The 24,889-nt window shown below is 49.9% G+C and overlaps 1 protein-coding gene across 1 annotated transcript in view; it reads right to left on the bottom strand.

The window, feature by feature from the left end:
* LOC142033858 (galactosylgalactosylxylosylprotein 3-beta-glucuronosyltransferase 1-like) overlaps window positions 1–24,428 on the bottom strand; it is a 29,826-nt gene extending 5,398 nt beyond the window's left edge. The window contains exons 1-5 of the mRNA XM_075034371.1: window positions 24,264–24,428; window positions 4,658–4,806; window positions 3,495–4,033; window positions 1,865–2,161; window positions 1,255–1,362 (exon numbers count right to left, since the gene is read on the bottom strand). Coding sequence (XP_074890472.1) covers window positions 1,276–1,362; window positions 1,865–2,161; window positions 3,495–4,033; window positions 4,658–4,769 — 1,035 coding nt within the window. The 5' untranslated portion in view covers window positions 4,770–4,806; window positions 24,264–24,428 and the 3' untranslated portion in view covers window positions 1,255–1,275. The remainder of the gene's footprint in view (window positions 1–1,254; window positions 1,363–1,864; window positions 2,162–3,494; window positions 4,034–4,657; window positions 4,807–24,263) is intronic.
* Between the last annotated feature and the right edge of the window lie 461 nt (window positions 24,429–24,889).

Below are 24,889 nucleotides of genomic sequence, written 5' to 3'. Positions count from 1 at the left end.
CTGAGTCCTTATGAGCTGAGTTTGGGCAATTATAGCTTTAGCCTACTGCAGAGCCAGCATGGGTGGGGATGTAAAAGGATCCACTGCTAGCGGATTTCACAGAAGCACAGGTTAAAAGAGGGGCTGCTGCCTAAGCATAGGTGTCTAGCGTCATTTATGGGTTGCTAGGTTATCTGAGATATTAATGAAAAGCTGGCAGATAACGTAGCGAGTTTGTGCCCTACGGGTAGACTACCCCAGGGTCCCTATGGTGGCACGAGGTGTCTGTGTTTAGGCAACGTGACCCATCTGCTGCTGGGTGTGCAGGTGCTGGGATTGCTTTGCACTCTTTGTACGGCTGTCACTCAGAGATGAGGAGATGACATGGAAATGCTATGTGCAGCTACTAGTAATGCACACAGCAGAGCAGTGCAGAAGTTGAAATACTCATGACTGCCTGTATAAAAGCTGTCAGTTTTGTTTCCACTGGTAGAGCTGAGCTGAGGTGTATATTGGGATCAGGACTGAAAGCAGCCCTGGAATACCTTCCAAAGTAGGAGTAAATCATTCATCACCCTGTATCCTGCTACAGGTATGAGTCATTCCAGAAAGAACTGGGTACTGCCAAATTGGAGACCTTTATTCTTTTGGGGCTAGGAATCTGCCAAGGGCAGACATTGGGATCAGAGGGCAGCTGCCAGAGGAGGTCACAGCTCCTCTGAAGCCTGTTCTTCATCAAGCTCTACTTCTGAGAACATATCGCTGATCTCGGATACATTCCTGCCCTCACCTGTGGTGGTTGCCATAATCCCCTCTCCCGCTGCTGAACCTGGCTCTGTGGACCACAGAGGTACTGCTGGTGCCTTCACTATTTCTCCTCACCAGCAGATGCATTCCTAGCTCTGGTAACGTTGGTCCCAAGCCCCTGAAACTCTGTGAGAGTCTGTGCAGGTTGCGCTTTGCTGGTTCCCGTTTCCTTCAAAGGAATTTGGCTTGTCATTATTACTGAGTGAAACCATGGGATTCTTCAGCCACTTTTCTCTCTCAGTCTGTGCAGGAAAAGCTTCTATGTGGACTGCAAGGAGGCTTGAATAAGTATGAAATGCAGACCATAAGTAGGTAAAGATGAGGATCTATTTCTTGTGCAAAGGGTGGCATGGTAAAGGAGTTACTGGGACAATCATATACGCAGTCTTTGAGGAAATAATAGCATAAATAAGGAAACAGGTACAGATTATTTACCTTGCCAAAACAAATAAAGACAAAGGTACTCACACCCTGGAGCTGGCTCTCTGCTTACACCTCTACTCTGGGGTCTGTAAATCCACGCTTGCCTTCGTTAACCAGAGTGGGCCTCTCAGTTCTTGTGTGCCAGACCAACACCTAGAGGGAATCACAAAGAATTCAGGGGCTCTGGATGCAACAAAAACGCCAAGAGCAGTGCATCCATTGGGTGGGAACCTTAGCAACCCAGGGCTTGCAGCTATTTGAAGGACATCATGATTCAAAGGGGTTCAACCTGGGAGAGTCTTCACAGGTGTGTGAATCAGTGACAAGGAGGAGGGATCATTCTGGACTGAAACGCCAGACTCAACCCTCTTCCAATCCTCCTGGATTTTGGAGAAGCAATCTGGGCACGAATTATACATCTGAGGCTCTTTGTTAACATAGAGTGCATAGCGCTAACTGTTCCTCAGCGCTCTCTGAGCTTTGCGCCTGTGAAGAATTTGGCAGGCTCTGCCCATCTGTCCCAGCACTGTTCGGCACTGACATGTGCCAGCACAGGGCAGGCACGGTGGAAGGTGGAGGAGCATGGCAGGAGGCTGTAAAAGCAGCCAGGAGCCAGCAAGGAGAATGTCTCTTCAAGGTCTCTTGTCCTACTCACCTTTGTGCAGTTGGCTGCTTTGGGCTCCAGCCCATCCATAGTCACCAGATCCTTCAGCAGACTGGTTTCCTGGTAGCCTCCTTTAACTCCCTCCAGCTTGAAACTGGCCTGAGGCTTCTCCAAAATCAGCTTGATGCTTATAGCAAATCCAGCCATGTCAATAGCAAAGGGACGGTTAGGGTCAAAGACAGTTTTCCAGCCCACCACCTTCCCTGCTGGGCTCACTTTTGGGGATTCATATCGCAGCCCCCCAACGAAAGCCACTGGCCAGACTGACACCCTCCTCGTGTAGCGCATCTGTGTGCCAGAAAGAAATGGTGCTGTGAGAATTCAACCCCGCCGCGTTTGTCCCAGCTCGTTAGCGTGCCATCCTCTGCTTTCATTGCCACCCGTCCTCCCCCGTTGACTGCCCACACGGTCGCGTCGCTCTCGGCAGCACGAGCGCTTGTTCACCTGTGCTACTGCTTGAAGAGCTACAGCTTGCAAAGCCACAAGGCTGTTTTAGTACATTCTTCTCTGAACACCAAACTCACTGCTTTGCCGTGCCCACGTTCAGTCCTTCAGAAGAAGGAACCCCTTTGGTTTTCTGTTCTCCTCTGAACTTTTCTAAGTTTTTTGTAAAATGTTATCTTTTTTGTAAAATATTATCGTTTTTGTAAATGCCAAACACAACTTCTACCAGGCCTCTAGCTCCGTATTATCAACTCCACTCAGTCCAACTTCACCCTCACGCAAGTAATCTCCCTCCCTGACCGGTGCATCTTTGTCCTCATTTATTGCAAATTCCCCCCACCCTTGTTCTTTCATCCATGGCTACTGCCTAAAAGAGTGGGTTTTTATTGAAATTGTCAGAAAGGACCTGGCAAGAAGTAAGAACGGATGAGCTTAGCAGAGATCTAAAAAATTCTGAAAACTGGAAATATGTTCTGATGCATAACTCTGTACAGTTTGGCTTAAAATGGTGACACGGGAGTTTACTGAATTTTTGCAAGTCTACAATAGGCTTGGCATTTCACAAAAGCCAGGTTTCCAGCAGAAGTCTGGGCAAGCTTCAGTGATCCCAGGGGCACAGCCCTGTTGTGGTGGCTGGAACTCAGAGTACAGAAGGGCAGCCAAGGAGAAAAGGTGGATTGGAAAGTCAGTCAACTTTTCTAACATCCTCTACCCATCACACCCCTACAACAGTGCAGATTTATGCTTTGCCAGAAGTTTGTCTTCGGTGCTTATTTAAATCAGGTCAGCTCTCCCTGAGGAGAGGTGTAAATTCTGGACTATATATCCTCTGGCTGCTTGGCAAAAGGGGCTCAAGCTGTTGCAACGGTGCGTGAGTGGCTATTCCCGTCTGCAAGCCTACACCATGGCAGATGTGCTCTTTGCTCTTTCAGCCCTTTAGAGCACGGCTGCTGGGTTTGCCTAACTATAGGTTTGCATCTCGCCTATACCCAGCTCCCACTGAGTGCAGGGCGGGCGAGGAAGCCTCTAGGCAGCCTGCCAGAGCCCTTCTCTCCCAGCTGATGGTAAAAGTCCACAAGGTAGCCCTATCTTAGAGGTCTTTGCAAGCACGCCTGGCCTTAAGAGGCTTTGCGGCCGCATCCTGCTTTTCCGTCCCGTGTAATTTTACGGCTCTTACCTCTTCGAAGAGCTCCAGGCTGTAGGTGTTATCATCGTCGGCAAAATACACTACCCCTTCTGGTGGTGGGGTGTTGCTGAAGCTGTCCCTCAGCCAGTGCAGCCCCAGGTTCCTCTGTAGTGTCCCCCTCGGGGTGTGCGATGGGATCCAGGACAGCCCCAGCTTCAGACTTTTGGGCGTCTCCACATTGAGGTGGGTGAAGTTGAGCCCTGCCTTCTCCAGCAGGTTGGATACCAGGTTGGTCCTCCGGGGTGAGTCCTCCACCACCACCCAGTGCAGGTTCTGGACGTGTAGGAAGGTGTTGGCCAGACGGGTCAGCTCAGCTTTTTGCACTGGCCGGGTGTAGGTAGGGGTGATAACGAAGATGGTCGGCAGGGTGTCTGACCATGGGGGAGGCCTGGAGTACACGTAATTCTGGATGATTTTAGGCGTTGCCCCTGTGCTTTGCTGCTGCCGAATGCATGATGGGAAGCCTTCTTCTCTCAGTGCAGATGTACCATTGAGGAGAGCTTTGGAAGTCACGTTCTCATCTGTCTCTTCTGGGACAAAAGGAAGGAAGAAGAAAGATGTTAGAGAACTAATCACTGCCGGGCTGCCTCCTCTCCAGGGAGTGCTGGGGACACATCTGCCTGGAGTCAGTGCTCAGCACATCAGCATCCTCTCCCCAAAGCCAGCCTAAGGTGCGTGTTTAACGTGCTCTTAAGAACAGTTTGTGTGCCTGCTGTAGGCAAACCCTGAGGGGTCCTTTGTCGGGGGATGCAATGAGCCTACAGAATTCCTGACAGTTCGAGAACAGCGCGACCTTGAGCAGCTTGTAGTGTATCCTTGAGAGTCTGGAAAGATCCGAGAAGACCAGTACAAAAACAAGATAGTGATAAGAAGAACCGTCCTAACGAACTCACCAATCATGAATTGTTAGTTACTAACCAAACCAATCATATACTAACACATACTCAAAAGAAGGGTATAAAAAGGTGTGTTAGAACAATAAAGTAGCCATTTTGCATGATCTATTACTTGTTGTGTCCGTCTCTACCGCGACAGTCCTTCAGGCAAGTTTGTCTTTGTTTAACCTGTCCTATAGAAGAGCATCTCCTACCGAGGGTTCGCGCCGGCAATCATCGCAACCACCAGGACGCTGACAGCAGAACTCTTGCACTTACTTCTCAGCAGGCTGAGGTAGTGGGTGGTTGGGTACTGGTGCCACAAGGTTAGGAGAAGAGCCCATGGCAAGGCAATCAGGAGCGTGGTCAGTAGGTTACGTCTCCTCAGCATGCTGCAGAGAGCTTCCAATGCCCAGGCATCTCTCTACCTTTCAGAGCAGAAAAAAAAAGAGTAAGGCCTCCGAAATATCGGTCACCACAAACATTAGGACAGTGAGTCTAGAGGCCAAGTTAATGGACTGAGTTCGGCTTGCTTGGAGGGAGGCGTGATAAATGTTGGGCCCCGATCCAGCAAAGCGTTTGTCTAAGTATAAGTTTACAAGGAGCCCCATTAACATTGCAGGCCCGAATCATTGTCCAGCTGCCCCGGCCAATTCCTGTGCTATTGAATAGAAGCTTTTATCTATTTATGTTGCTATAAAGAACCTCCTGCTGCCCCGTGATGAACCCACTGTCCTTGACTTAGGGCTGTTCATGTTGCTGATTCTGAAGCCAGAGAGGACTTTTAGTTGCCCCCTCTCTGGGTGTGGTATTCATCCTGAGCTTTGTGGTGACCATTTAATTCGCTTCTTTTGTAGAATTTTTTAAAACTGTGTGCAAGATTTGTGTTCCTGCATATGCAAGTGGACAAAACAGAAAATGTTAGGCATCCTCAAGACAGCCAGCATTTCTTTCACTCCTGCGGTTTTAGTTCATCCTCCTTATGCAGACGCATTGAAGCAATCAGGGATGCATGCTAGGATGCACACCTACTAAGTTTTCCACAAAATCCCTGCCTCAGTCATTCCACAGTACTGGTGATGCCTACTGAAAGTTTAATTATTCCACATCCCTTTCTACTCCTGGCTTGCAGTGTTTGGTCACTGCAGCATTTGAGTTTAAATCACAGACTTCAGAATACTTTAATTTCTTTCTTAGGATTTCTGTAATGTACAGGATCATGATATCTGAGGAATCGCAACATTTAACCTTTGGTTTTGAAACTCCTTCTATAAGGTGAGAGGAACTAAAAGAAAATAAAGACAAATAAAAGACAAAGGTATCAGGAATAATTGACAACAGGGGGTGGCTTATTTACAGATGGCCCAGGCTACAGTAGTCCTGTGCTTGATTTTTCACAATTGTTGAGCACTTTAAGCTCCCACTAGTTAATATGATTAATGAGCAGTCAGTCTGTCTGGAAATCAGATCCTTGGCTTCTCAAGGTAGCCATGCCTTCAACAAAGTACCCAACATTAATGATCAGTTTGGAAAATACAGATGTATTTGGACGTCTATTGCAGACCACTTGTTCAGGGACATAACTCACTCCTGTTTTAAGTCATAGTGTGATGAGATCCCAGTCCTGGCTCACCTGTTTGAAAGACCCTTAACAGCCTGCGTGCAGTAAGTCATACAAGCAAGAGATCCCAGAGATGACTTCTGGAAGTCCAACATCAAATGGGCTTGCCTAGTGCACGTGCTGCCTTCTGTATGGCTCTGGCACAGTCAGGAACGTTTTCCTCCAACTTCTAGCTTCTGCTTTGGTCCCTCTCTGGGTATGAAATCTCCCAATACTGTTATTACACACCAGCAACAAAAGCAGTGCTCCAGAAAGAGGGATCCACTTCTGCTGCTGGAGAACAGCAGCTCAGGAAAAACTGAAGGGTACAGAGCAAAGTCACTTGTTACCATCTGAGGACTTTCTGCTATCGCTCCAAGCAGGCTGCCTGGTGTTTGATAGCTGGATTTTATTCCCCTCTCCCTCCTGGTAACATCTGTAATCCGTTTCCTCTGGGATTACCTTTCTGATGCCAAATACTTCTCCTTCCTCGCTACCACAGCGATGCTCATTAGGAGGCTGAAAGGGAGCATAAAACTTTCATTAACCTCCTGCAGAGAGATTTCTGCTGGGAAACTACAGTCGCACGCCCTGGGAACTGGAGAGCTGCTGAACGGCACAGCCCCGGCAGGCCCTCTTGCTCTCCGAGGCTGAAGGCAGTTTGAGGGAAGAGAGCGATGGCATCACACCGATACAAAGGATGGAAAGGAGGTTTAAATTGGTTGGCTCTAAATCCCTGCTCTGCCGCGGATTTTCTAGGCGTACTGAAGGCCAGTTGCCTAAAACCAAAGTCCTCAAAGGGACATAGGCACATTTTGTGCAAAGGAAACTGCTTGCCCAGGATTTGCGCCCAGCAGCTTCTCATCTGTCCAAAGGGGAAGGATTGCCTTGCTTCAGCCTTAGAGAATTGTGTGAGACCAGACGACTGGTCCAAAAGGGCTCTGCTTTGCAGTGACAGCAGCCACATGGTACTCCTGGAAGATATCAGGGGATGCTTTTCTAAATTCATCCTCTGGGATCTTCTTAAGACCCGTCTTTAATTCTTTCCCTGACATTTTACCTTTGTGTCCTGAAAAAACCCAAGGATTATGTGATTGCAGGGCTCATCAGTGCCCCACTGCCACCAATAACCATCAAACCCATTTCAGCCAAATCTGACAGAAGACTAGCACATCTCAGCAAGTCTTCTGGCAGGCAAGCAGATACTCACAAGCCCTATAAAGGAAATTGCTGCAACATGAGCTCATTCCTTGTTAGACACCGATAGTACCACGCTGGAGCAATCCCTCAAGGGAACCTATCTCTACTGCTCCCCAAACCAACCGTTCATGGCGATGATCTAACGCTTCTTACCTCCTTGCTCAGGGAACACCGTGGTGCCCATTCCTCTACTTTCAAGCTATGGAAAAAACGACGAAGAAGTGGGCCAAGGAACCTGTGTGGCTGAGTTTTGGTGATGCCAGCAGGAGCCTTGTGCAGCAAACAGGCTGGCTCTGTGTAACTTCATTGCTTTCTGAGGGCTGGGTCCAGGGCAGGCACAAGAATCACCTTCAAGCTTTAGTGCCAAAGGCGTAGGTGTTTGGTAAGCTCCAGATCTAGGCTGGACGCAGGGCAGGATGGTGTTACCCACACCAGGGGCTGCTTGCCCTCCGGGAAATCCCTTCCCTTAGCAGCATAGAGCAAAGCTTCCCATCAGTCCGGGACCGTGAGAACGGAGCCACCAAAGAAATCCAAGGAGGGCTCTGCGCTGCCTCGTAACGGCAGCAGGCACCTTGGTCCAGGGGCATCGCAGCTCCTTCCTTCCTCTAGTACGCTCGCAATTACAAACTTCCCTGCACTAGGATCAGGCAGCCAGTGTTTTCTGCCTTTAATAAAAGGCCTTAATTATACAGGCACAGTTTCTATGCAGCGGGTTGCCGCTGCTGCAAACTCAGGTCGCTTCTGGAGGGAAGGAGAGGAGGAGGCGGCGGTGGCAGCTGTGTTACCAAGAGAGCACAGAGGAGAGCGGATCAGAGTTAGAAAAGCTTTAATGAATTCCCTTTCTAGTTCTTTCTCCTCCTCCTCCTCACAGCCAGCCCTGTTCATGCTTCCCGAACGCTGCAAACAAGTGGAGATGCTGTCTGCGTGTGCAATACCCCTGGTGCTCCTTGCTCATTTATTTCTACATGCACCTTCTCTCTATTGCTTTTCCAAAGCATGCAATCCTGAAGAAGTTAAACCCCACATAAAGCACCAGGTCACTTGTGAACCTCACAGAGGAGCTGACTTTAACCCCGTTTTCAGAAGATCTGTCTTGGAATACTTTATTTTCTCTTTAAAACGTTACCTTCTCTCCCCCACTGCCACCCCCTGCATCCATCATGCTTCTGCTTTTCTCTGTTCCTTTACATTTTTCACCTGCCTTTTCTCAGTCCTTAAGAGTCTCTCTTCTTCCCTGTCTCCAGGACTAGAGGAATCCCCTGGCCTACTAATAATTTTAGCCTTTGTCTTCTCTCCTTCCCCACACAAAGGCCCTTTGCATTTTCTTAATGTCTACCCCACATGGAATATTTCCCACAAAGTGGTCCATTAAAGCATCAGCCCATCCTTTTGAAAACACAGCATCCAAACCCAGTCACATGTCAGTGCCTCCGGGTAGCCTGCTGATGGCCCCAGTGGGGCTTACAGAGGTTTACTGCACATATTTTACCTACTTTTTATAATTAAAAACAAAGTCCCCTAAGTGGCTCAGATTAATTGCGTGCCTGGCTGGCAGGCATTACTGTGTGTATTCTTGGCACAAGCAGCTACCTTCCTTCTGCCTTTAAACCCGTTCAGAGTAGATGCTATTAAATGAGATTCAAGATCAGAAGAAAATTTTGTGTTCTTCTAAATGCATCTCCAGCGATCATCCGGTAATTCCTGGGTTTTAGCTGTAGAGGGCAGGGACTGTCTCTTAATGTGCTTGTACAGTCCTGCACTGATCCCAACAGGAGGAGTCTTTGGATGCGATTGCAATACAAATATTATTGATTGTAGTCTCTTGCTGGCTCTTCTCCTCCCTTGCTATTTCCCCTGTCCTGCCTATTCCACTTTCTCTTCCCTTTTCTTTTTTTCCCAGTGTCTCCTGCAGCCCTCGTTTGTGCTACACACCCTTAACAACATTAGCTGAATGTTTGATGGATGCCTTCAATATGCTGCCTGTAGCCTTCTTGAGCTGTTTTCCAATTACACATCCCTCTTCTTAATTTCATCCATCAATCTTCTGTTCTCCATTAAAAAATAAACAAACACACACACACAGAGCACAAAGCTGAGTACGATAGAGACAAAATGTTTCTTGTACTACTGTCGCTTCACGCTGCTTTGTCAGACTTCTCAATTCCCGGGACATAACACCATCCCATCTCTGTTTAAGCTCATGTGCTCATGCCGGGGGCATTAATCCAAAAGGATGCAGAAGAGAATGAAAGAAACAGATGGGGGGAAGAGCCCAGCCCCAGCCTGGATGCCCCAAATTGATGCTGAGGAGAAGCAAGATCTGGCTGAGGCTCAGAGCATCGCATGTGACCGATCCCTTCATCTGCTGTTGACAAATTACCAACAGGGTCCAATTTGTCCCAGGCAGGGCAGCTCAGATGTTGGGAGAGGGGTAAGGATTCCCAGGCTGGAGAACATCCCAGCCGGCCTCACCGTTCAGGTACAACTTTAAGAGGTCGCATATATGACTTTCTCCCTAAGTTGCAGAATAGTTTGAAAGGACATGTTGGGTGAATGGTAGAGAAAGGTGAAAGTTGGGGAAAGGTCCAACTGACTGGGTTTTATAAGGCTGACGTGTGAGTTCAGGTGCCTGCGATTTTCCTAGAGCTCTGTCGAAACGCTGCTCAATTTACGTCTTCTTTGGTAACTCAGAAATGGTTAGAATCACATGGGTTTGGGTAATTCTGTTCTGAGGTTTCAGTTCTGCCCTCCACCTGCCTGATTCAGCACGAGAACCAAACCTTTTGAAAAGTTTGCTCTGCAAGAAAGATGATTTTGCAGCCTCCGGATCAAGGCAGCCAGTCTGTCTGAGCCAGGCTTACAAGACCCTGAATGTTGGACCAACCCCAGCCTCAGGACTGTATGTCTGTAGTCTGAGACACAGACTCTAAAGATCATTATCTTCCCAGAGGGACAAATTTCACAGTTCAAACCGTCCCCTGGGAACATCCCGCCATCCACTGTAGAGATTTTCTAGGCAAGCACCCAAAGCAAACTAGTCTCAGCTAATGGAGCCAAAAGCTTCAAGAAACACCCTCTCACCTTGGTTTGTACCATGTTTGCAAACCTGCCGTTCTGTGCGTACCCTGGGAGGAGAGAGGCGTGGAGAGGGGAGGAGAGAGGGGTGCGAGGGGCAGAACTGAAGCAGAGCTGCCGGCAGGTGCAGATGACTCTTAATTTCACGCACCGAAACCGTCAGCAAGGTTTTGGGTTTGTTTTGCCTGCGTTTTGCTGCCTCTCTCCATCAGCCCCTAGCCACCTTGAGGAAGTCCATGCAGATTTCATGAGTTCCCTAACTCCCGGTGTGGGAGATGTGATGCTGAAGGCAGAGCAGGGAGCTTTCAATTATTGATGAGAGCGACCTCTCTTTAAACAAGGAATGCATAATTCATGGCAGCGCCAGTATTTGTGGTGATCAGCAACGGCTCTGTCTCGGCTTTGCTGAAATCCACGGGAAGCGGCTGTCCCCTCTCCCTCCATTCCCTCGGGCCCATCAGAGCCTTCAGCTGAAACTTCAATACTGTTTAAAATTGAGACAGGCTAAGATGCTGCAGCGCTTCCCCTCGCCGGGCAGTCTCCTGCCTGTTGGAGACGTGCAGAATAAAGTGGGAGGACGGATTCAAGGAACCACAGCAGTGGGTGGAATGGGTTATTGCTCTGGGATAAGCAGGGGTAATTACTGTGCAAACACAGCCACAACAGGACATTTCTCAGCAGCAGGGACTCCTCTGAACCTGACACAGGTCTGCAGGAATGGCATCAATGTAGGAAAGGAGAGGCCAGAACTAAAGGGCAGTGCCCGAGGGTTCCCATCCAGCTGTATTTCTTGTGGGGGTGGGAAACAGAAGAGGAAAAGGGAGGTTTGGTTTTCTGCTCAATAAATAGCAATTTCTCCCCTAAACTCTGCTGGAACTGGGTGGCTGAAAAGCAAAGGAAAAAAAAAGGAGGAAGAGTATATCGTGAAGGTCTTTTCCAACCTAAATGATTCTATGATTCTGTGATTTTTTTCTAGGAAGGGAAATTTTAATGATGGAACAGGGGAGGGAAAGGCTCTTTCCTAAACGCACAACTGGGATCTTGACCTCCCAGTAGCATGGGCAGTGCAGACTGCTGCGGTCCTGTCTGAAGGTGGAAGGGTGCTCTTCTGCTGGGGTTTTTGATCATCCCTCTGCCGCAGACCTCGTGAACGGCTCTGGGCAAGCGAGGCCGGCCATCTGAATGAGGTGAGCACTTCCCTACCGCTTGTGGGGACAGAGGGCAAGGCAAAATTAACCGAGCCCCCCGGAGAGACAACCAGAGAACTACAAATAATAAAACAATATAGGAAAGGATGGCCAGGGCCTTCCCCAGGGCAGGGAGAGCGGAGCTACCAGCAGCTGTGGGGTTTCAAGGCTCAGCCCCATCTACACTCTGTCACTCGGTGCGCGGGCTCCTGCGGGGACAACTTCCCTGGGAAGTGAGTCACTCCCAGTGAAACAGCCGTCCTTCCCAAGCCCCCGTGCTTCTTCCTCAGATGTAAAGAAAGGCTTCATCCTCTCCCTGCCAGCTCCGATCCCTTCGCCATATGGGACTGCAGTTCCTTCAGCCCAGAAACTAGGCTCATCCTTGCGGAATGCGCCGTGCACCCCCCCCATCCCTCCACCGTGGACCCAAGTCAAGCATCTTCCTCCAACCTTGGTCCATAAACAGCTCAACACGGCACCTTTCCCCAGAGCATCCTTATCCCAGACGTGTGGCTCGTGTCTGAGCAGCACAGAGTGGGGGAGGGTGATGCTTTATACAGTGCTTTGTTCCCAAGCTAAAAAAAAAAAAAAGCAAAAAAACCCTACAGAAAACAAAAAAGAAACGTTGACGAAGCTAATTAAATCTGCTGGCTAGGTCCCGTGGGAGCCAATACTTTTGAGACAGTGTATGGCTCAGCCCGCTATCCCCAGGTAGATCAAGGGTATCCAGGCACTATCTGGGCTATCAGCAGGAACGGAGATAACCCAGTTCGGATATAGACTAGACCTTGAACTTGGCTGCGAAGCCCAGCTATGCAGGGAGCCTTCCAGAGCCTGGAAAAGGAGGTCTAAATGAGGTTATTTTTAATCAGCCCGGACCCAAACGTCCTTCCCAATTGACCCGTGCGAGCCGTCACTGCCTTCCCATCCCCCTGAGTTTTGGCAAGGGTGGGCTGTGACTCAGAGGGACACAGCCCTCCGCCCCGTCCCAATTTTCCTGTGCTGCAGAGCCGTAATCCAGGGGTGCCAGAAGTACCCGGAGAAAGATTGGCAGCTCAGGCCCAAACAGAAGCAGGAGGTACCAGATGTCTCCTGAGAAAGCCAGCTCTCTCCTGAGAGACCTCTCTGCTTCAAGTCACCCTCTCTTGAAAGGGAAGTCGGGGGCTTATTCAAACATCGGCTTCTCTCCCCTGCTGCCAAGCTCTGGCAGAACCGAGGTGCTTTTTAGACGCTGATGACTATTACAGAATAATCATTCCAAACATATCAGCGTGAATCAGCCCAATATCTGCATTATCCAAAAAAAAAAAAAAAAAAGCTTTCTTTCTTCCAAGGAGGCAAAATAATTCTAAGGAAGCAAAACCAATACCGGATTGTTCCAAAGTATCTGTACATTTCATCCAGAGCTTTCCCTACTGAGTTAACAGCTGATGCCTGTTCGGTGGGAGTGGGAGCTGTCATTTTACAGGTTTCTTACAAAAGCAGAAAGGAAGAACCCATAGTATTTGCTTCCAGAACATTTTCAAAGACAGAGAAGAATTACTTTTTCAGAGAAAAAAGCATTAGGCATTATATTTGATGGATAATTACATTTCACAGGTGCTTGTTTGGGGAAAAAAAAAAAAAAATCACATTGATCACAAGCTCCTTGTAAAGATCCGGGGCCCAAAGGCCTGGTAGCAGCCAGGGTGCAGAGATGGGCTTTGATCTTAGCTATGTGTCAATATGACATCAAATGCAGACCTCTGGAGGAACATACTATCACTAATGCACGCTCTTGATTGATTTAGACAGCTTGTTTTCCTCCTACTTTTCAAAGGCAATGTCGAAATGCTCTTCCCTGCTGGACTTCCCGGTTACTCCTAGGGAGGGCAAAAGAAACCGAAGGAGAAGCTGCTCTGGCTGAAATCACACTGCAAATGAGTGGAATAGCAATTATGCCATTTAAGACACAGACGTAGCTAAAGATGTCTACTAGCTTCCCAAAACCTGTGGAAATACTGACATTTTAACGGTTACACGTGTGTGCTGGCACCCTGAAGAATCCGAGTCCAGGCCCCAAATTGCACAGAGGGTGCTGCGGTGTATGGGCAACAATCCCCCCGAGTTTTTATTTGGGAACGCTGGCTGAATTATGTGATCAATAAAAGCCTTATGCAAACAACAAATTTGGGCAGAACGTTTTCATGGGTGGCCGCTCCATAGATTAACAGCTGGCCAGCACCGATGAGTTGCCACCACATCATGCAGGCGTTGGTTAAGTGAGAAGTGGAAAGAGGAGAAACACCACTTTGGTCTCCTTGATGGACATTTTTGCTGTTGCAGCTCTCTGAGCTGTGTGAAATACGCTCACTCCATAACAAGCTGAGATGGTCCAAAATGCTAATTCTGATTTCTTCCTCCGAATAAATCATCAGCACTCATTAGATTTGCCACTTGCTGTGCGGCATCCAAGTGTCATGCAGACACTTTGAAAAACAAATGTAGAATTGAGAAATAAAGTGGCGCCTAGAGAATTGTCTTTTGCAATAGATATACGTTATGGTCCGCTGCTTGATTTGTACCTTAAATGCCACAGCTGATCTGTATAGCTTGGGCTTGATTAAAAGAAACACCGGAATGAAAATTAGAGAGTCAGAAGACTACAGTGTTTATTCTTCTGCCTGCTGCATATGAAATGAAAAGGGAGGAAGGGAGCGAAGGAAAGAAGGGGCAGGAAGGTGATGGCCGGTGCCCTGCTGAGGTTGTCCTGCTGTCCTTCCCTGTCCTAACAGGGAAGCTGGTGACTCGGGATCACAGGCAGCCCACATCCAAATTAGGTGCCAGGGCATCTGAAATCAAGAGACCCATATGCAATTCCCACCTTCTGGGAATAGCAGGGGAGCCGTCAGTGCAATAGATGAAATATCTTAGGCACTGGCAGCAGCTGCCAGAAGATAACCCTACATCATGGTAGAAAAAAGCTTTTCTTTGTAGGAAAAGTACGCGGTGGATGCATTGGGGCGAAGGGATGGAGCTGAGGAACAGCAAAAGCCAAATACCCCTTTCTGACAACAATCCAGTCCTACCAGGAAGAAAAGGTTTAGGTTTTGGTTTCTGGTTTTCCACGTCTCGCACGTTAAAATGGAAGAGGCTTGTCTGTTGGGAAGGCAAGGAAGCCTGTGAGGGAATTGAGAGCGGACTAGCTCACAGCACAAGTAACAAACTCTGCTCTCTCTCTTGAGAGTGCATAGGGCTTGCTTGTATAGGGCTTGCTCTCTGCTGTGGTCCTTGATGGCACATGAAGGTAACCTGGGCTGAAAGTGGTCTTTGCACGTGGTGTCTATAAAGCTTCTCTTGAGCTCACTTCAAAGGCAGATCAGGTTGGTCTGAAACATCAGGGCAGACAAAGAGCAGCCTCTCCTTGAAACAAGAAATGGGCTCCTGCTACAAATCTTAGAAGTGGATCTGAATCTTTCCTGGTTCTGGGGGTGTATCTGGCTCTCTTCTTGTGCTGGGGGGAGGAAAGCACCCTCTGGTTATCGAAAAGCTTTCTGAGCATTGGGTCAGTGCGTTGTCTCCCCACAGACAGCAATGCTGGTAAAAGTGGCAGCTGCAGAACTAGAAACTGGATCTCTAGAAACTCAGGAAGCTCTTAAAACAGGGGTCTGATTTGTCCTTGCTGGACAATGATCTCCCACCCACGGAGCACACTTCTGGTTGCTTTTCCCAGTCTTTGTCCTTAAACAGTTTCTGTGTATTATGTGTCTGGTGAACAGTCTTTTCTCTCTTTCTGCAGTCAAGTCTCCTTCTTCAACTTATTAACTCTCTCCCAGCAAAGGGATGTTGGGTGTTACCCAAACTGGGCTAACCTTAGGATGATGTTACTAAGGTTGATCCTAGCCCCTTCCTTCCCAACCCCCTGCAAGCATGCACACAGCCTGCATCTCTGGCTGGAGCCTGGCATGCCGGTCCACGGTCGTCTTGTCAGTGTGTCCTCAGCATGACAGACGCCTTGGTGTTTCTGAGCTACAGCAGGACAAGGCCAACAGCAGTTCTCTGTGAAGATGTTTGTGGAGGTCAACAAGCCAAGTGAAGCATTCCCAGCTTCCCACATGCACGTGTGAACTATTTCCATCCCTTACCAGCTCTGCAAAACATACCCCCGAAGGGCCAGCAACAGCTCCTAGGCAGGGGAAACATCCCAAAACCTCTTGGGGAGGAAGAAGGAAGAAAGTGGCTTCCCGGTTCTGCTGCTGAAACTAATTTCTAGGCCATTCGTGTTTGTCCTGATGCTCAGGTCAGGACCCACGTTAGGGTTAGGAGAGAAATACCTAGTATCAGATTTTAGCTACCTGGTAAGTGTGATGCAGAAAGGAGTACAAAAGAGCAGAAATCATGCCTAGTGACTATTTTGCACCAGTGTTCAACAGCTACAGGACTTGGTTTGACTTCCAGGGAGCTACAATCCAAGCGTGGCTTGACTTGCTGGACTATGAACAAAACTTGCTGATGGCAGCTTATCTACCGCTGAATGGGAGTAGGTGCTGACAGGAGAGTCACAAGGGTCCTCTGCAGCACCTCCAGAAGAGGCTGCTAGGTGGGATGAAGTGTGCAAGCTAATGTGACTGGGAGCGCAAGTAGGGACACTGGTCATGATACGTGAACAGTACCGGATTTGTTGTCAAGAGGGTGACAAGAGAAGGGAGTGCCATACATGAAGGCTCGTGGAGGTGGTAAGAGCAATTTTTAATTTCCTTTAATCATCCTTTTAATTATCCTTTGGGGTAAACTATATTCGCTCACAAAAGTCTTCTTAGCATAGAGGTCAGCAGTGATGACTGGATCTTAGCAAAGTGCTTAGCAGTGTCCTGTGCCTTCCCTTGTAATGGAGCTGCTGATGCCTATCGAGTAATAAGAGGTTTGTTATGTTTCCCTTAATGCTCCAAGAGTCCTGTTCTAAGATAGAAGCTAGAAACATAATTTCTGCTGTAAAGAAAGCTCCTGTTATCATTTGATAACGTGCTGCCAAGCGCCGTAGGTTTGAGGAGAACAGGAAATGGCATGAGAGTTGCTAACCAGAATGGGAAATGCACTGAGATTACTGGAGGAGCTATGGAGAAGCCTATGGGCTGCTACAGCGCAAGAGGTGCTGGTATCCCACCGTGGAGGGAAGACGTGCGGGTGAAGGCAGAGCAGGGGGCTGGATTGGAGAGGACACCTGAAATACCTAGTTGTTGACAAAACAGAGGCTGCAAGAGGTTGATGGGAGTAAGATGGAGGAGGCGGTTCCAAGGAGGGGGGGGAAAAACAAACAGGGTGGGGGAGAAATGCTGGCCAGGCTGAGATCTGCCAAAATGCAAATAATTTCTCTTTTCTAAAGACCTGCCAGGGGACACCTCAGCTACCTGGAGTCAGTGGTTAACACCCCTACCCCCTTTCCCCAGAGATAAGGAGCTGGCATGCATGTCTGCGGGCAGAAAGAAACTTGCTGTGGACCTTGCGAGCGGTAGGATTTGCCAGCTTGCCTCTGACTGCCCAGCCCAGCCCCGAGATACGGCTCCGCCAGGCTCCTGTTTGACTTCAGCAGATGCTGCCTGTGGGCTTTGTAGAGGTGCACAGGGATAATCAGGATTTGGTTTCTGTTTGCTTGCTAATTTGAGCCCCTGCTGTGAGTTTTGGATGTTTCTGAGGATTCTGTATTAGCTTTAATGATGAAAAAATTATTTCAATGCTTAGTGAAGAAGATGCATGATCTATCATTGAAGCCGCTTAGCAACAGGACTCATTAAGACACATATTAGTACAGAAAGATACCCTTGCCCCGGCATCCCCTTGGAACAACTATCCCTTCATCTAAACAAGATAAAGGTCTTTGCTGGCCTCCTCCGAGGCCAGAGGATAAAGCACTCAACTGTGAAACAAGATTTCTTCGTTCTTTTTCTGGCTTCAACTATGCTTAAGTATGTGGATCTGGGCAAATCATTTCACCTGCTTCAGTGCCTCAGTTCCCCCACAGGTAAGATAAGCACAACAATGTATAAGCACTCTGGGGAAATGACTTTCAAGTGCCTAAGCTCATTAGAGAAAAAACAGCCCTTGCAGTGAATAAAAAGTGTCTCAGCCCCTTGACAGTATCTTATACTAACCGCACGGTTTGCATTGCCTTCCTGAAATCCAACATACAGTTAGCTAATTATAGGGGAGGAAAAAGATCTTCTCCTAGCCCCTTACCACCTGATGGTAGCCAAGTAGAGATGTTAAAAATTTGCTATCTGGCTCAAAAAAATTAATTTTGGGCAAAGCCTGGCAAAGTATTTCTAGTTACCCTTCAAGGAGAAAGAAGGCCCACCAGTTCTGGGGCGGGAGCTAATTTTCCTCACGGGAACACTGTTAAATACCATGTCTGAGAGGAGAACAGTAATAATTCATGTGGTTTATTCCCAGAGTCATTCACTGAATCTCTCAGGCAGCACCATTCGCCTTATGAGGAGAAACTGAAGCGGGGTGGAGGAAGCAGGTATAAAAAGAGATGGTATAAGAGCTGAAGATAGTCCATGGTATAAGAGCTGAAGCTTTCCTGGCGCTTGGGCTAGCGTGTGGGACATTGAATTTCATACCTGAATGCCCAAGCTTTGGGCAGACCTTGGTGTGGGGTGGGGGTAAGGGAAGCTAGAAGAAAGGCAGGTGAGGGAAGAAAAATGGATGTAGGTGGGATACTAAGGTATGACTGAAAGTGGCTCCTGAGGGAGGGAGAGGGAACAGGAGAAATGAGGTTAATGGGAATGAGAGTGGGAGAAAGGAGAAGGAGGAATGAACAAGGGTGAGGGAGCACGGGACCAAGTGGGACAGCGAGCAGGAGGCACAGTCAAAGCATCTGAGCTCTCTCTCAAGAGATTGCCTATTTTGCTTCTGCTTTTTTTGTGTGTGTGATCTGGCCTTAAAATTGCAGGAATGTGGCAGCGCAGCACTGGCGCTCTGATTTATTAATTCCATCCCGTCCCACCAGCCCATAAAACAAAAGCATCTGTGTTTGCTCAAGAGGAGCACATGAAGGGCCTCATTCACGTCAGAGGTGGAGAGGGAAGCTGGCAGATACAGGAAAGTCATCGGTGCCTCCTTCCTTTTCACCTTTGTGTGGGTCTGGGCTGGGGGAAGGGCCGCGGGAGGGAAGGATCCAGGGGATGGGGTAGCAGGAGGGAGAAAGATAAGACCACCTTGGCGATCTGCACCGGAGAAAGCGGAGGGGACGACGCAACGAGCGCGCCGGGCTGGACCACCTCCCGTGAGGAAGGCACCCTGGCACGGCAGAGAGGACAAGATCCCTTGCTGGCACCCAGGTTCGCCCAGCACTGGTCTCCGAGGTGGCACTTTGCGCAGTTTTGCCCCGATGAATGGCAGTAATACATGGCAGCGATAGCTGTGGTCACGGCCAGGGCTTTCACTGTTGCCTGACCCTTAGCTATGGACATAACCGTAATAATTCAATCTGCCGGTCAGTGGAGAAATATCCCCTTACAGCTGTGTTTTTAGCACGCTTTCGGAATGAGGAAGGCTCAGGCAGAGATGAATATTAACTATCTTAATTTAACGACGGGGGCACGGAGGGGGAGAGGAGCCAGCAACCTCTGTTCCTGCCAGGCAAGGATCAACTGTGCTCTTTCTAGCAAGAGGTACTGGGAGATTTTAGTGGGTCACAGAGGGCCTTGCTAAAACCGTGTCTCTACCCCTGCCCTTAGAGGCAGTGTCCTTAGGAGCCAGGCTGCCCTGCAGTGCTGCACGGGGAGCATCACCTCAGGGGAAGCAGGGTCTGCAAGCTACTGCTGCCTGCCTGGTCCTTGGCTTTTTCTCCAAGTTCTCCCACACAAGGGCTGCCGAGGAGCAATCCTGCTTTGCTAGCAAAACGCAGTTCCCATGTGCCCTGTACTCCCACACGCAAACCCACAAACGTGAACTTACAGAACGAGGCAACGTTGCTGCTCTAAAATCTTTTATCCGGAGCCGGGATTGTCTGACTGCTAACCCTGTTCAGCTCTAAGTAATCCCAGCACTTTGCTTGGCTAGAGGCTGACTGTCCTGGGAATAAATGCCCTTGCTCTCATTGCCAAGGGGTAACATCCAAAGAATAGGACAATACAATTTTCTTTTGTAATGCAGCAGTATTCATAAACCAGCACCACACAAAGTTGCCAGGATGCTGGCAGTCTATTAAAATCAACAGCACAGGCAGGGGAAACGGCAGCGTAAGCACCACTGGACCAGCTCAAATCTCATCAGAACTTAACCTGAACCTGCTCCAGCTGACAGAAACCAAACCTGTGAGAGCTAAGTGTCAGCACACAGGCTGCAAAACACATATTTTTTGCTTCTGCATGGAAATGAAAATATGCCCCAGTGATCTTCACTCAAACATGTCTGTCTCCTTTTGTCCTTTTTCTCTTACATTGATCGATGTTGTGGGTTTCGGAAGATACAAGAAATCCTATGCTAGACAATTGCGAGAGGTTGAAGCCTGAAGATTTAGATCTATTTCAAATGGACTGTCCTGTCCAGTGATGAATGATCTATTATCCATCAAAATGTCTCCGATTTTCCTGAATCCTACACTCAGCACCAGCAGCATCTTGTAGCAGCGAGTTCCATATGCCACTATGCACAGCATGTGAAAATACTTACTTTTATCATCAAATTGCTACCTTTCACATTTTCCTGAATGCGATCCAGTTCCTCTACTAAGAAAAGCCATGTAGAGAAGCATTCATTCTCCCTCTTCTATATTGTTGATTGCTTTGTTTTTCACCCCGATGTCCCTCCTCGTTTGTCTCCCCGAGCTAACTAGCCCCATCTTAACGAATCTCTCTACCTGCATCAGGCATTAGTGGGATTACCTGCTCAGAGGAGGGATGACCAGCAAACAAAATCTAAAGGTCCCTGTGCTGAGGCTGTGGATCCCAGTTCTGTGTCACAGCCCTGGGAAGCCACGTCTCCTGAGGAAACTTAGCTCACATTTTATAAATCTGAGGAATTTGCAGAGTGCAATATTTTTTATCTATCTCGGGGAAAAGGATCTCAGCCCCCCGCCACTGCGCGGCAGGGGAAGCCAGCCAGGCAGTTGACTGAACACTTGGGAACATTGGCAAAGTAGATAAATTCGAGCTCTTAAGGAAGGACCTTCGGGAGCACTAATGTCACATGAGAGTGAGCTAGAAGAGACTTCAAGCTCTTAATTATGAGCCTGCACAGCTTAAAACAGCATGAAAGGATAAAGGACCAAGTTTTTATAAGCGTGCTCACCACGGGTCGCGTTGCAGTTTGGAAACGTACCCCGACCCAGAGAAATCGGTAGGGTCTGACCACCGTCCCTTTCAAAGAGCGGGCTCCAGGCACTCGTGCCTGCGCCCGAGAGGAGGACGTCGGTAGCCACAGATCTCATCCACGCGCTGTATTTATTGGTCTCTTACGGTACCGGTAGATTTTAAATCGCAGTTCTGTTAGGCTGAGCTGCTTCCCAGCAAGTGCTTTTCAGAGATACAGGGGCCTTGCCTGGGAGACAGACGATCTGGGGCTGTCTCAGCTCTGACGCTATCAGCTGCAGTGTCTCCCTTGTAAAGTGGGGGTAGTCATCCTGACAAACAGCTCTGTATGTGGGCAGGGAGTGCTCTTAATCACGTATGCGGAGTACTTTGAGATCTCGGGATGGGAAGCGGCGCAGACGAGCATAATGCTTATTATTAGACAGAAAGGCCAGGAGCAAAAAGGGCAGAGCGCTTCTAGACTTCTCCAGGGCCCTGCAGGCGTGTGGGACCCGGCTTCCAGTCTGGCTTATTACCACCTTTTTAGGCTTCTTCTTTTATTAGGAACAATTAAGTACAAGGAGGAAGGGGACAGATATCATCTTTCCTGTGTACATCCTGCAGAATAATCGCAGAGCTTTCCCAGAGCAATTTTGCATGCTCAGTAAAGGGCATCTTTGGAACCTATCAAATATCTTATCCCTCGTAGGCATACGTACGAAGGCTTGCAGCACACGTCAGGAGATCTCTTTATTGCTCCCAAATATTGGGAATAGGAAAGACAATTGAGAGTGCTGAAAAGGAGGAAGAAGAGACCTTGGAGGAAGCTCTGGGAGACGGATGGGGCTGTGAGGTGGCTCCTCACGGCTGGGACAGCAATGTTGCCTCCCAAGGCATCGGTGGGAAGCTGGAGGTGACCGTGCCTGCGGCACCAGCCCCCCGAGGCAGAGGGGCAGCGGGGGGCTAGAGCTGTGAAAGCACTGAGAAACAGGGGTCTGTGCAGGGCAGTGCTGCTGGCAGGTGATTACCGTGGGGAAGAGGGGAAGAAAACCATCCGGGGGTACAGCCGGAGTGAATCCACTCCAGGCTCTGGCCAGCAGGCTGCCTGCTAGGTACAAATTTGCTCTCTGATACTAAGGACATCTCCTGGCTTGCCGCTGAAGCGGAGGGAAAAGTTCCCTGCCAGAAAGCACCAGGCAAGAAGAAGGGATGCTGGGTATGCAGGAGACACAGCCTTGAGCTGTCCAGTAGCCCCTCGGATGCTCTTCAGGGAAGATGCTGTTCGAGGACACAAGCACTAGTCACAAAGACGTTACCAAACCACGGAAAGAATGTGAATTTAAGGGCTGTACATCGTGGAAGTAAATTCTCTCTTGCATACATTTAGCTGCTCTATAGCTCTGTGCAGCTCCCTAGGCAACAGTCTTCCCAAATGACACCGTAACAAAGCACAGAGGTGCGGGAGCCTCGTTCATTAAAAATCCTTGCCATGGGAGCAAGCATCCTCAGCCCAACCGCTTTACTTTCTCTCCCGTGGCTGCTAAGTGTCTTGCAAGTCAGGCTGAGGCCCTTCGCTGTAAAGGTGGCCGCATCTCAGCTGTGCTCTGTGTCAGCTGGCTGAATTGCTTTGGGATCGCAAGGTTGCCTAAATGGTTTATCAGTTATTGTAATTATTATTATTATTACTACGCTGAAAATGTCAAAGAAGCCAAGAGCTTTGATTTGATCTCATCCGATTCCTGAAATATCCGATACCATGCATTAGCTGCTCAGCGCATCTACCTCTGTATATTAACTGCCCTGCGGAGCCTTAACTCAGTGCAGACTGAAGTGCCCTGAAAGCGATACTGAAGTCGCTCCCAGGAGGGAGGGAGACGAGGAATCACAGCCACCGAGCTCCTGGCCTCACGCCGGGCCGGCACAGCGTGCCCTCGGCCGCTGGCACTCACGTTCGGTCCGTGTCCCAGGCGTGCCCGCTAACAGATAGCTTCCAGGAAACCATGGAGCAAGCCACCGACCGAATGCGATCCTGGCCCCCGCATCCCGCTTCAAGGCACGGAGAGAAGGGGTTTGGCGGCGTGCGCGGCTGCAAGCAGATGCGACACAGGCTGTCAGATGCAGCTCTGCCAGTGGCCCCCTCCTGCCCTGTAACCCTCTCCATTACCTGAGACCAATCTGCCCATAATCTCCTACCAAGGTATCTCATTTCAGAGTAACGATAGCCTCCCTTTTGCAAGGATCCTGTCCTGCTGTCTCTGTGCACCCATCTCCCAATTTGCTATACGGCCCCCAGTCCTAGCCCTGTCTGAGGCTGTTTGGCGGTCCGGGAATGCAAGGCATGAACCTCTCCGTCTATTTTTCCCTTTTTGCACCAGATGAGATTTAAGCCCGAGCGGAGGTGGATGATCAGAATCGTGCATGAAGCTGCTGTACCCTGCTATGCTCTCTGCATACGTGCTTTGCACAAGGAGGCCTCCGGGTCCAGGAAAAGAGCTGAAAGCACCTGCAGAGGCTGCGTCGTTCATGCTCCCCCACTCACTCGCTGAGCTGTGCGGGCTTCAAGTTGCCGGATGGGTATTTATTCCTTGTCATTATTGCTCTGCTACAGAGATGCTTGGTGCTGCCCCGCTGAACCGAACACCCCTTCTCCCAAGCGCGCACAGAAATTGCCCCTTGGCAGGTTTGCCTAAGGAGTTGTTACTGAGGAACCAGGTGCTTCTCTCCAGGTTTGCAGCACCTGGGGGTTTCTCCCTCTCATTCACTAGCTGTTGAGCCTATTCCTCCTCTCCTGTCCCCGGGTTGGGCGAGCGAGTGGCAAGAACAGGAGGGCAAAAAAAAAAAAAAAAAAAAAAAGTACTTTCCAACTCACCTAGGAACATCCACCCCAAACTCTGCTCCAGAAAACCAGCAAGCGCATCCCTTCGGCAGCCACCCCATGTGCCAGGCAGGGGTGAAAAGGGACAGAGACCTTCCTCAGCCCATCTCTCCAGAGCTCCTCACGGGGGATGCCCACCCGGGGGTCGGTTCCCACGGGGGTTGCGTGTGCCTGCACACAAACCCTGTTACCCTTCTCTACTTCGTTTTCCCCGGTATCTATCACGAAGAGAAGCCATAAAACCTCTCGGGGGAGGGAGACTGGGGGCGGGCAGCGGTTTGCCCGGGACCCTTTTTTTTTTGGTAACCTGGTCGGAGATGCCGGCAAGCGTTGACTCCGTGGCTGCTGCAGCCACGGGGGGACAGACACCAGGACTGGGGGCATCACCCCCCCAACTGGAAAATTCCAGCCTGGGAATGGGATGATGCTCTTTTGGAAGGTGCCCGGGGGAGGGTGTGCAAGGACAGGGGAGGGTCCCGGTGAAGCGCAGGTGAAGTTTGAGGGACCCGGGTGGCGGGGCAGGGTACCCCCCCCCCTTCCCAGCGCCGACCGCTGGGCACCCATGGGACCGCAAGGTCACCCCTGCATCCCTGGCGTCCCCCCCAAAAAAAAAACCAACCAACCAACCAAAAAAACCCCCAAGCCGGTACCCGAAACGCGAAGGGTTCCCTCTTACCTGGCGAGATGCACCGATCACGGCGGAGATGCCGGAGCACCGGGGCGGCACCGCACCGGGGGCTGCCGGGGAAGCATCACCCACAGCCGGGCAGGAGGTGTGTCCTCCTTGTCGCCCTGGAACCGGGACCGGGACCGGGACCGGGACCGGGACGGTCGGATGGCAGCGCCCGCCTTCGGACCGGCGCCTGCGATGCGGCTACGGGCGGCGCGGAGCCGATTTAAGGCCACCCTGGGCGGGAGGGAGGGGGGGAAAAAGAGCCGAGGGCCGCCCGTAGCCGCGTATCCCGCGGGGCCACCTTAAAAGGGGAAGGGGCGAGGAGGCGAGCCCAGGCGGGAAGGGGCGACGGGGATGGGGATGAGGATGATGGGGGGGAGGAAGGCGAAGGGGGCCTTTTCCCTCGAAGGAGGAGGTTTGCCTTCCCAGGGCCGGTGAAAGCGAGGGGGTGGGATTTTTTAATTTCCCCCCCCCCCCATCCCCGGGTGGCTCGTTTTGCTGTTAAAAAGGTGCTGGGTTGATTTCTTGCTCCCCACCGAGGCTCCAGGCAGTGAGGGTTGACAGACGATATGGCAACCTACGGGGCCAGGGGGGCCACAACGCTTCTGGCCTTCGGCCTCCCCGCCGGC

This window comes from Buteo buteo, chromosome 8, assembly GCF_964188355.1.
Source record: "Buteo buteo chromosome 8, bButBut1.hap1.1, whole genome shotgun sequence".
Taxonomy (NCBI): Eukaryota; Metazoa; Chordata; class Aves; order Accipitriformes; family Accipitridae; genus Buteo; species Buteo buteo.
This window is presented reverse-complemented; position numbering and strand designations above follow the sequence as displayed.